General features: G+C 44.9%; 1 protein-coding gene across 1 annotated transcript; it reads left to right on the forward strand.

The window, feature by feature from the left end:
• The first annotated feature begins 1421 nt into the window (after nt 1–1421).
• LOC123135535 (transcription termination factor MTERF8, chloroplastic-like) lies at nt 1422–2770 on the forward strand. The gene has a single exon (XM_044554639.1). The coding sequence runs from the start codon at nt 1499–1501 to the stop codon at nt 2699–2701; it is 1203 nt and encodes a 400-aa protein (XP_044410574.1). The 5' UTR covers nt 1422–1498; the 3' UTR covers nt 2702–2770.
• The last annotated feature ends 10500 nt before the right edge of the window (nt 2771–13270 follow it).

Here is a 13270-nt window from a genome sequence, read left to right on the forward strand (position 1 = left end):
TGGCACACCCCCCTTGTCAGTGCAGTTCTGGCCATTGTACACGATCTGCCATCAGCAGGGGGTGACTGTGGCTGAAACCTGGGATGGCACAAATATTAAATTGACATTTAGGAGGACTTTCTCAGCTGCCATGATGGAAGATTGGTACTGCCTAGAGCAGATAATAAGGAACACGGTGCTCTCTGATGGAGAGGACTCTTTGATCCGGCAGTATGCGAATAATGGGGTTTACGCCACTAGTTCTCTTTATAATGTGATTAACTTTCGAGGTGTGCAGCCTGTTTTCATACCTTCTGTATGGACTATAGTAGTCCCACCACACATACAAGTTTTCCTATGGTTGCTTTCTCATAATAAACTGATGACTAAAGATAATCTTTTTAAAAGAGGCATTGTAAAAACCCCATAGTGCTTATTTTGCAATGAGCATGAAACAGTAGACCATCTGCTTTTCCACTGTGTAGTGGCTAAGCAGCTCTGGATAGATGTCTCTGATATCTTCTCTCTTGAGTTAGGTACCACTTACCTATCAGTGGCCAGATATTGGCCAGCACAAAAAAAGCACTTGGTCTTAAATTCAGTATGTGCTTGTGTAATGTGGTGCATTTGGAAGTTTAGAAACTCCATGATTTTCAATAATGTGATGTGGTCTGACCTTAAACAAATTTGGTGGCAGATCCATCTGACCCTCAAGAGGTGGTTGATCCTTTTCAAGGACTCCCAGCTGGAAAATATGAATCTCATGTTGCAGAAGATAGCATTAAAACTCACTTCCCCTTTCCTGCTGACAAATGGGTGAATGATGGCTTGGACACTGAAGGTGTTCCGAGCCTAAGTTCACTCACAGAAATGTCGCTGGGAACGGGAGAGGGGAGACCTGGTAAGCTGTCAAAGGAACGCTGCTCACCTCCTGGAAGCCCTGAGAGAAGCTTCAAGACCATGCCTGCGCTCAGCCCCATCACTCCACTAGAGTTGCCGCTGTCTCCAATCCAAGCGATCAAGAGAATCAAAAGTGGCGGGTATCACAAGGTGATGGAGATAGGGGCGCAGATGAACTGCAATGAGGCGGCGCTGGAGTTCTAGGACCCAGCCCTGGTCATGGTATGGAGCGAAAAAAAAGGGAAGAAGTTATGGCCTGTAATGTATTTGCACTTAAGAGGCTGCAGTCCTCGCCAATTTCCTATTTCCTAAGTATGGTAGAACTTAAGAGTTTTGTAAGAACAGATCCTGCTCTGGTTTCGTTTTGAATGAAAAATGGAATGGGGGGGGGGGGGGGTGTTTTGCCGTACTGTTAGTCTAAAAAATTACCATGCTTGCAAACTAAATATTTTGCCAATGTAAACTTCCATGAAAACAAACTCACTAGCGACCTCAGCCCATAAAAGGAAGAAAAGCTCTAAGGCCCATAAAAGGCCGAAACCTCAGCTCCACACACCACTCACTCACTGGCTCCATCGGAAATATCTTCCTCGCCGCCGGCGGTGTCGCCGCCGCCGCCATGCTCCATCTCCGGCAGCGCATCGTTTCCCATATCATCTCCTCCGCCGCCACCTCTGCCGTCTCCTGCTCCGCCACCTCTGCCATCTCCTCACTCCGCCGCCTCCTCTGCGCAGCCGCCGCCCCCGTTTCCCCGAACCCCAGTGGATTCGCCGTCGAGGACTACCTCGTCGACAGCTGCGGCCTCACCCGATCCCAGGCCATCAAGGCCTCCACGAAGCTCTCCCACCTCAAGTCCCCCGCCAACCCCAACGCCGTCCTCGCCTTCCTCTCCGGCCTCGGCCTCTCCAGCTCCGATGTCGCCGCCGTCGTGGCCAAAGACCCGCTTTTCCTCTGCGCCGGCGTGGAGAGAACCTTGGTCCCCGTCGTCGACGGCCTCACGGACCTCGGGCTGTCGCGTTCCGAGATTGGCGGCCTCGTCTCGCTTGTCCACTGCCGCTTCCGCTCCAGAGCCATCGTCCCTAAGCTGCGCTACTACCTGCCCCTCTTCGGCTCATTCGAGAACTTGCGCCGGCTGCTCAAGAAGGATCAATCCAAGCTTCTCTCGAGCGACCTTGACAAGGTGCTCAAGCCCAACATTGTGTCCCTGCAGGAGTGCGGGTTAGGTGCTTGTGATATTGCCAAGCTGTGTATCAGTGCGCCGATGATACTGGGAACTAACCCGGAGCGCATCCGGGCAATGGTGGCATGTGCTGAAAGATTAGGTGTGCGCCGCGGCTCCGGTATGTTCAGGGAAGCGCTGAAGGCTGTCGCGTTCCTCAGTGAGGAGAAGATCGCCGACAAAGTGGATTATTTGAAGAATATGTTCAAGTGGTCCGATACTGAGGTGGCCATTGCTGTGCGCAAGGCTCCAATGTTGCTGACCAAGTCTAGAGAGATGCTTAGGCGCAAGTCTGAGTTCCTGATATCTGAAGTGGGGTTGGAACCGGTGTATATTGCTCATCAGCCGGTCATGATCTCTTATAGCCTGGAGGGCCGGCTCAGGCCTCGATACTATGTTTTGAAGTTTCTCAAGGAAACTGGATTGGTAGACCGCCACCGGGGCTTCTATAATGTGCTCACGAAGACCGAGAGGAATTTCGTGGACAAGTACATATGCCCTCACAAGGAAGCTGCGCCACACCTCGCTCAAGACTATGCAACCGCTTGCAAAGGGGAGGTGCCAACTAATTTCAGATTTTTACTTGAACCAAAAGTGGGCTGAGGAAATTGGTTACTATGTATTGCACAACAAAGTTTTCACTATGCATGGTAAAGCTGGTAGTTCCTGTTTTGGGGTTCTTTGCCAAACTAGATGTTGATTGTTTTCTGTAGTATGCCTGTGACATGCCAGTTTGGTCATTGGTAAATGCTAACTCCTATGAAACTGTTAATTTTGTTCCTGACCCCTGATATGTTGATGTTGTCATTCCTTTGAGAAGATGTTTGTGCTTTCCTGATAATTTTATTCCTGAACCCCAAAAGTCTAGTTATATTTTCCTAAATCATGGTTGAGTGAAATATGTGTTCAGATTTTAAGAGTGATCTGGGAAGTGGGATTTGCCTGCATTCCTCTTTTCAGATACTTGGACATGAGCCAACGCAGCCTGCCAAGATGGTGCTCAGTGAGATCAAACTCCTTACACATAAGAGCATGTGGCATAAACTCTGCTTGCTATTTTTTTTTGAGAATTACTCCCTCCGTTCCAAAATAGATGACCCAACTTTATACTAATTTTGTACTAAAGTTAGTACATAGTTGAGTCATCTATTTTGGAACGGAGGGAGTACTCGTCAAATTATCTGCTAGATATAATTTTTATTAGTAAGAAATCAATCTATTTTAATGTGATTTAGATATGCTTCTTATGGTCATTGGTTGATTTCGTTACTGAAATCTGCACATGCTTTCTTTGTATCATTAATTGATGTCATCAGTTCAATTCATGCCTTACAGTACGTGTTCATAGCTGCAGAACTATAGGGAGTTCCATCCAATAGTTTGTAAACTACTGGAACAATATCATGTTAAAAATTAGTGTCCTGGTTATATTTTGCCTCTTGTTTATGTGGTCCTGTTTTTCTTGTTTATGTATTCTTTGTTAGGCTCCTTTGCATTGCAATCTTGTGAATTGGTTGTCATATTGCCGCTGTTTGTGATCTGCTAACTGATTTCCATGGTGTTGCTTAATTTGCCCTGGTATTTTCTGTTGTTTCCATACAGGTTAGTCGGGAGTAGATACTTATACGAATGAAAATACTTTTTAAATTTGCTTCCATGGGAAAGTCATTGCTCAAGTAATTGTCAGAAGAGATTTGAAGAGCATAGTTTTTTTATTTGCAAGATCTTACTTAGATGTGGACTTGGAGATAGATAGCCTTGGGCATGAACTTGGAGGGTGCCTTGACTTAAATACACATGATTTAGTGAGTTCAATTATCTTACTTTTCATCTGAATTTTAATCGGCGGTGTCGATATTTGAAGATAGGCTTGAGCGTAATCAATTGGTAGTGAGGCTCGGTGATCCTTTACATACCATGCATATTTCTCAATTTGGTGTAACTCGGACACAAAAGTATGACACATTCTCTAAAAAGTTATTGATATTGATTTGTTTTTTTTTTTTGGTTTTGTGACTTGATTCCTATTTAGATCGCAGCCTCCTTGCATGCTAGAGCAATAACATGGTTTCTGATGTTCAATTCGAACTTCCTGAAGTTGTGTGGTCAATGGCTGCTGTTGATATATTTTTATTGCTTAATAACCCCAGAATGGTAGATACGCTGTTCTGAATTTTTATAGTTTCAGCTGTTGTTTGTATCTTTGAGTGGCTAGTTTCAAACTGACATCGAGATCGTTACCTGCTCATAAGCTGCAGGTACTGATTGCCATCTTCATACTGGAACTGTTGAGGTGGGAGCTATGTACCAGTTATGTTTGATTAACCATGTGTTCTGCTGTAATCCTCCAATATGTTTGCTCCGCTACCTTGCCTTAGATTTCCACTGCAGCAGCGACCATCAGACCTCGCCGGCAGGAAATTTCTATGCGTTTTGGGTATTGTGAATGGTTTTGTTCTGATATGAAACGTGTAGCCGTAGTCCTGTAAGTTTCTGAAATTGTTGCTACTTTCACACTGTCTGCTTCATGCATTGCTTCTGAACTTTATTATGATGTCAGTTCAATATTCCTTTTTGTAAATGTGATGCTGTTTCTGAAGGCAGAGTCGACATCAGCAAGCACAAGTTGAATTTATTATGGTTTTGGTCCCGAAAGTTTCTTAAATTGTTGCTACTTTGACACTGTCTGCTTCCTGCATTGCTATTCTGAACTTTATTATGATGTCTGTTCAATATTCTTTTTTGTAAATGCAATGCTATTTCTGAACATGGCCAAAGCATCTAGTCTGTGTTAATTTGCTAGGAGCACCAAACTTGAATGCAACAACATCAAGCATCAAAAAATTCAGTGCTTCAACAAATTCTGTTTAATTAGTGTGGCACATACATTTAAAAACTCTTATGAAGACTGAGATACGTAGTGATAATAAACAAAAACTCCAGAAACTAAATAAACAGGGGAAATAATGTAGTGATAATAAATACACAAGGGAAATGATACTGATGAAAAATAAATTTATGACAGAAATCAATCAAGTTACAGACTGCATTGTAACGGAAGGTTGTCTTGGGTGCACCAGGGCTGCGCTCCTGAAGGCAGACTCGACATCAGCAAGCACAAGTTGAAATTTTTTGCTGGACTCGGTGTTGCTGTTGATGAGATACACACGGATGTTCTGGAGGCAGGGCAAACATTCCATGCCGGCTGGTGCAGCGCCTCTCCACTCTGCGCAGCCGAATTCCATGGTGAGCGTCTGTACCTCGGGCATAGCTCCTACCTCGAAGCTCAGGCATGCTGTGGCATCTTCATCAGATCGGAACTCAAAGTACTCCAACGTATCCAACGTATGTACATGGATGATACGTTTCCAACGTATCTATAATTTTTGATTGCTCTGTGCTATATTATCTACTGTTTTAGGTAATATTGGGCTTTATTATCCACTTTTATATTATTTTTGGGACTAACCTATTAACCGGAGGCCCAGCCCAGATTTGTTGTTTTATACCTATTTCAGTGTTTCGAGGAAAAGGAATATCAGACGGAGTCAAAACGGAACGAAATCAACTGGAGAAGTTATTTTTTGGAAGGAAACCCACCTGATGGACTTGGACTCCACGTCAGAAGATACGAGAGGTGCTCACGAGGATGGGGGGCGCGCCCACCCCCCTAGGGCGCGCCCCCCTGCCTTGTGGGGCCCCCGTAGCTCCACCGACGTACCCCTTGCACCCATATATACCTACGTATCGTAAAACTTCCAGAACAAAAGATAGATCGGGAGTTCCGCCGCCGCAAAACCTCTAGAGCCACCAAAAACCAATCGGGACCCTGTTTCGGCACCCTGCCGGAGGGGGGAACCCTCACCGGTGGCCATCTTCATCATCCAGGCGCTCTCCATGACGAGGAGGGAGTAGTTCACCCTCGGGGCTGAGGATATGTACCAGTAGCTATGTGTTTGATCTCTCTCTCTCTCTCGTGTTCTTGATTTGGCACGATCTTGATGTATCGCGAGCTTTGCTATTATAGTTGGATCTTATGTTTCTTCTCCCCCTCTACTCTCTTGTAATGGATTGAGTTTCCCCTTTGAAGTTATCTTATCGGATTGAGTCTTTAAACATTTGAGAACACTTGATGTCTGTCTTGCCGTGCGTATCTATGGTGACAATGGGATATCACGTGATTCACTTGATGTATGTTTTGGTGATCAACTTACGGGTTCCGCCCATGAACCTATGCATAGGGGTTGGCACACGTTTTCGTCATGATTCTCCGGTAGAAACTTTGGGGCACTCTTTGATGTTCTATGTGTTGGTTTGAATAGATGAATTGAGATTGTGTGATACATATCGTATAATCATGCCCACGGATACTTGAGGTGACATTGGAGTATCTAGGTGACATTAGGGTTTTGGTTGAATTGTGTCTTAAGGTGTTATTCTAGTACGAACTCTAGGGCTGTTTGTGACACTTATACGAATAGTCCAACGGATTGATTGGAAAGAATAACTTTGAGGTGGTTTCGTACCCTACCATAATCTCTTCGTTTGTTCTCCGATATTAGTGACTTTGGAGTGACTCTTTGTTGCATGTTGAGGGATAGTTATATGATTCAATTATGTTATTATTGTTGAGAGAACTTGCACTAGTGAAAGTATGAACCCTAGGCCTTGTTTCCTAGCATTGCAATACCGTTTACGCTCACTTTTACCACTTGTTACCTTGCTGTTTTTATATTTTCAGATTACAAAAACCTATATCTACCATCCATATTGCACATGTATCACCATCTCTTCGCCGAACTAGTGCACCTATACAATTTACCATTGTATTGGGTGTGTTGGGGACACAAGAGACTCTTTGTTATTTGGTTGCAGGGTTGTTTGAGAGAGACCATCTTCATCCTATGCCTCCCACGGATTGATAAACCTTAGGTCATCCACTTGAGGGAAATTTGCTACTGTCCTACAAACCTCTGCACTTGGAGGCCCAACTGTTGGAAATATGCCCTAGAGGCAATAATAAATTAGTTATTATTATATTTCCTTGTTCATGATAATCGTTTATTATCCATGCTATAATTGTATTCATAGGAAACTCAGATACATGTGTGGGTACATAGACAACACCATGTCTCTAGTAAGCCTCTAGTTGACTAGCTCGTTGATCAACAGATGGTTACGGTTTCCTGACCATGGACATTGGATGTCATTGATAACGGGATCACATCATTAGGAGAATGATTTGATGAACAAGACCCAATCCTAAGCCTAGCACAAAGATCGTGTAGTTCATATGCTAAAGCTTTTCTAATGTCAAGTATCATTTCCTTAGACCATGAGATTGTGCAACTCCCGGATACCGTAGGAATCCTTTGGGTGTATCAAACGTCACAACGTAACTGGGTGACTATAAAGATGCACTACAGGTATCTCCGAAAGTGTCTGTTGGGTTGGCACGAATCGAGACTGGGATTTGTCACTCCGTGTAAACGGAGAGGTATTCCTGGGCCCACTCGGTAGGACATCATCATAATGTGCACAATGTGACCAAGGGGTTGATCACGGGATGATGTGTTACGGAACGAGTAAAGAGACTTGCCGGTAACGAGATTGAACAAGGTATCGGCATACCGACGATCGAATCTCGGGTAAGTACAATACCGCCAGACAAAGGGAATTGTATACGGGATTGATTAAGTCCTTGACATCGTGGTTCATCCGATGAGATCATCGTGGAACATGTGGGAGCCAACATGGGTATCCAGATCCCGCTGTTGGTTATTGATCGGAGAACGTCTCGGTCATGTCTACATGTCTCCCGAACCCGTAGGGTCTACACACTTAAGGTTCGATGACGCTAGGGTTATAAAGGAAGTTTGTATGTGGTTACCGAATGTTGTTCGGAGTCCCGGATGAGATCCCGGACGTCACGAGGAGTTCCGGAATGGTCGGGAGGTAAAGATTTATATATGGGAAGTCCTGCTTTGGTCACCGGAAAAGTTTCAGGTTTTTCCGATAACGTACTGGGACCACCGGGAGGGTCCCGGGGGTCCATCAAGTGGGGCCACCATCCCTGGAGGGCTGCATGGGCCAAGTGTGGGAGGGGACCAGCCCCAGATGGGCTGGTGCGCCCCCCCACAGGGCCCAAGGCGCAGGGAAGGGTGGGAGGAGGGCAAACCCTAGGGCAGATGGGCCCTAAGGCCCACCCCAGGTGCGCCTCCCCTCTCCCCCCTTCTGGCCGCCACCAGATGGCATCTGGGGGCTGCCGCCACCCCTGGGAAGGAACCCTAGAGGGGGCGCAGCCCCCTCCCCTCCCCCTATAAATAGTTGAGTTGTGGGGGCTGCCCAACACATGAGTTTCTTCCTCTATTGGCGCAGCCCTACCTCTCTAACTCCTCCTCTCCCACGGTGCTTGGCGAAGCCCTGCAGGATTGCCACGCTCCTCCACCACCACCACGCCGTTGTGTTGCTGCTGGATGGAGTCTTCCTCAACCTCTCCCTCTCTCCTTGCTGAATCAAGGCATAGGAGACGTCACCGGGCTGTACGTGTGTTGAACGCAGAGGTGCCGTCCGTTCGGCACTAGGATCTCCGGTGATTTGGATCACGACGAGTACGACTCCTTCAACCCCGTTCTCTTGAACGCTTCCGCTTGGCGATGTACAAGGGTATGTAGATGCACTCTCCTTCCCCTCGTTGCTGGTTTCTCCATAGATAGATCTTGGTGACACGTAGGAAAATTTTGAATTTCTGCTACGTTCCCCAACAGTGGTATCATGAGCTAGGTCTATTGCGTAGATTCTTTGCACGAGTAGAACACAAAGTAGTTGTGGGCGTTGATTTTGTTCAATATGCTTACCGTTACTAGTCCAATCTTGTTTCGACGGTATTGTGGGATGAAGCGGCCCGGACCGTCCTTACACGTACACTTACGTGAGACAGGTTCCACTGACTGACATGCACTTGGTGCATAAGGTGGCTAGCGGGTGCCAGTCTCTCCCACTTTAGTCGGAACGGATTCGATGAAAAGGGTCCTTATGAAGGATAAATAGCAATTGGCATATCACGTTGTGGTTTTGCATAGGTAAGAAACGTTCTTGCAAGAAACCCATAGCAGCCACGTAAAACATGCAAACAACAATTAGAGGATGTCTAACTTGTTTTTGCAGGGTATGCTATGTGATGTGATATGGCGAAGAAGAATGTGATGAATGATATGTGATGTATGAGATTGATCATGTTCTTGTAATAGGAATCACGACTTGCATGTCGATGAGTATGACAACCGGCAGGAGCCATAGGAGTTGTCTTAATTTATTGTATGACCTGCGTGTCATTGAACAACGCCATGTAATTACTTTACTTTATTGCTAACCGGTAGCCATAGTAGTAGAAGTAATAGTTGGCGAGACAACTTCATGAAGACACGATGATGGAGATCATGATGATGGAGATCATGGTGTCATGCCGGTGACGATGATGATCATGGAGCCCCGAAGATGGAGATCAAAAGGAGCAAAATGATATTGGCCATATCATGTCACTATTTGATTGCATGTGATGTTTATCATGTTTATGCATCTTCTTTGCTTAGAACGACGGTAGTAAATAAGAGGAGCCCTCATTAAAATTTCAAGAAAGTGTTCCCCCTAACTGTGCACCGTTGCAAAAGTTCGTTGTTTCAAAGCACCACGTGATGATCGGGTGTGATAGATTCTTACGTTCACATACAACGGGTGTAAGCCAGATTTACACACGTGAAAACACTTAGGTTAACTTGACGAGCCTAGCATGTACAGACATGGCCTCGGAACACAAGAGACCGAAAGGTCGAGTATGAGTCGTATAGTAGATACGATCAACATGAAGATGTTCACCGATGATGACTAGTCCGTCTCACGTGATGATCAGACACGGCCTAGTTGACTCGGATCATGTAACCACTTAGATGACTAAAGGGATGTCTATCTGAGTGGGAGTTCATGAGATGAACTTAATTATCCTGAACATAGTCAAAAGATCTTTGCAAATTATGTCGTAAGCTCGCGCTTTAGTCCCATTGTTTAGATATGTTCCTAGAGAAAATATAGTTGAAAGTTGACAGTAGCGATTATGCGGACAGTAGAAAGCTTATGTCCTTAATGCACCGCTCAGTGTGCAGAACCCCAAACGTCATTTGTGGATGTTTGGAACATTGGACATACACGTTTTGATAACTACATGATAGTTTAGTTATACGGTTTAGAGTTGAGGCACCAAAGACGTTTTCGAAACGTTGCGGAACATATGAGATGTTTCGAGGGCTGAAATTGGGATTTCAGGCTCGTGCCCACGTCAAGAGGTATAAGACCTCCGACGATTTTCTTAGCCTGCAAACTAAGGGAGAAAAGCTCAATCGTTGAGCTTGTGCTCAGATTGTCTGAGTACAACAATCACTTGAATCGAGTGGGAGTTAATCTTCCAGATGAGATAGTGATGTTTCTCCAAAGTCATTTCCACCAAGCTACTAGAGCTTCGTGATGAACTATAACATATCAGGGATAGATATGATGATCCTTGAAATATTCGCGATGTTTGACACCACGAAAGTAGAAGTCAAGTAGGAGCATCAATTGTTGATGGTTTGTAAAACCACTAGTTTCAGGAAGGGCAAGGGCAAGAAGGGATGCTTCATGAAATGACAAAACGGTTGCTGTTCCAGTGAAGAAACCCAAGGTTGAACCCAAACCCGAGACTAAGTGCTTCTGTAATAAGAGGAACGGACACTGAAGCAGAACCACCCTAGATACTTGGTAGATAAGAAGGCAGGCAAGGTCGATAAAAGTATATTGGATATACATTACGTTAATGTGTACTTTGCTAGTACTCCTAGTAGCACCAGGGTATTAGATACCGGTTCGGTTGCTAAGTGTTAGTAACTCGAAATAAAAGCTACGGAATAAACGGAGACTAGCTAAAGGTGAGCTGATGATATGTGTTGGAAGTGTTTCCAAGTTTGATGTGATCAAACATCGCACGCTCCCTCTACCATCAAGATTAGTATTAAACCTGAATAATTGTCATTTGGTGTTTGCGTTGAGCATAGACATGATTGGATTATGTCTATAGCAATACAGTTATTCATTTAAGGAGAATAATGATTACTCTATTTATTTGAATAATACCTTCAATGGTCTTGCACCTAAAGGAATGGTTTATTGAATCTTGATCGTAGTGATACACATTTTCATGCCAAAAGATATAAGATAGTAATGATAGTACCACTTACTTGTGGCACTGCCATGTAAGTCATATTGGTGTAAAACGCATGAAGAAGCTCCATGTTGATGGATCTTTGGACTCACTCGTTTTGAAAAGTTTTGAGACATGCGAACCATGTCTATTGGTGTATACGCATGATAAAACTCCATGCAGATGGATCGTTTGGACTCACTTGATTTTGAATCACTTGAGATATGCAAATCATACCACATGGGCAAGATGATCAAAAAACCTCGTTTTCTGTAAGATGGAACAAGATAGCAACTTGTTGGAAGTAACACATTTTGATGTGTGCAGTCCAATGAGTGCTGAGGCAAGCAGTGAATATCGTTATGTTTTGTGGGGACTGATTCTCCGGGTATTAATTTCCAGAAAATGGCCCTTGTGCTCACCATCCCCAGGATAACTGTTAGCTGATGAGGCACCACCTTGATACAGAAATTCCAAGCAAAATACAAAATATGTAGTACAAGACCATTTTGGCCTGTGAGTACAACAAGTGGTTTCTAGTGGTTGATGGCGGAAGCGGTTTGTGGATCATCAGTGTCTATGGAACTCCATGTTTCCACAGGAATAGCTGACCAGGTTAACTCCTATCTTCGCGAGATTGCTATCACCGTTTGCTTAAGTTCCGGGACTGTCGGCATGGTCGCTCCTCTCTGTGCAAGAAAGATCTGGCCAAGACAATAGCCAGGGACAAGCCAGTGAGTACTTTGAATGTACTCGCAAACATTATGAACACGGGCATAATATGACAATGATGTGCTGAAAATATTTTATGCTCATGACGTCTGTCACAAATGATAAATAAAACTCTGATGCGTACGAGCATGTCAATTATGAATATGTAATAACATAGCAATATAAAAGTTATGAAATAAACAACAAACATGACACCGTCGGGCGTCTTAGCGACACCACATAAAGGGCTTTAAAAGAAATGCCATAGTCGGGCGTCTGAGCGACACCACATAAAGGGCTTTAAAAGAAATGCCACAGTCAGGCGTCTGAGCGACACCACATAAAGGGTTTCAAAAGAAATGCCACAGTCGGGCGTCTGAGCGACACCACATAAAGGGCTTTAAAAGAAATGCCACAGTCGGGCGTCTGAGCGACACCACATAAAGGGCTTTAAAAGAAATGCCACAGTCGGGCGTCTGAGCGACACCACATAAAGGGATTTAAAAGAAATGCCACAGTCGGGCGTCTGAGCGACACCACATAAAGGGATTTAAAAGAAATGCCACAGCCGGGCGTCTGAGCGACACCACATAAAGGGCTTTAAAAGAAATGCCACAGTCGGGCCGTCTGAGCGACACCACATAAAGGGCTTTAAAATAAATGCCACAGTCGGGCGTCTGAGCGACACCACATAAAGGGCTTTAAAAGAAACAATCATAGTGAGTATCCCGGAGGTAGAACCATCCCAGGGATACTCAATAATAACAATAATAACACGGGTTAGTCAACAATAATAATAATCATAATTATCACAAGTCACAGGTAGTAATTCCAGTTCTGGTTTAACAGTTTCACCTCCGAAGACCGACACTAAGACCGACACTTGACCCATCCCAGACTGCAGTGTTGGGGAACGTAGTAATTTCAAAAATTATCCTACGCACACGCAAGATCATGGTGATGGCATAGCAACGAGAGGGGAGAGTGTTGTCCACGTACCCTCGTAGACCGTAAGCGGAAGCATTAGCACAACGCGGTTGATGTAGTCGTACGTCTTCACGATCCGACCGATCCAAGCACCGAACGTACGGCACCTCCGAGTTCAGCACACGTTCAGCTCGAGGACGATCCCCGGGCTCCGATCTAGCAAAGCTTCGGGGAGGAGTTCCATCAGCACGACGGCATGGCGACGATGATGATGTTCTACCAGCGCAGGGCTTCGCCTAAGCTTC

This window comes from Triticum aestivum, chromosome 6B (genome assembly GCF_018294505.1).
Source record: "Triticum aestivum cultivar Chinese Spring chromosome 6B, IWGSC CS RefSeq v2.1, whole genome shotgun sequence".
Lineage (NCBI taxonomy): Eukaryota > Viridiplantae > Streptophyta > Magnoliopsida > Poales > Poaceae > Triticum > Triticum aestivum.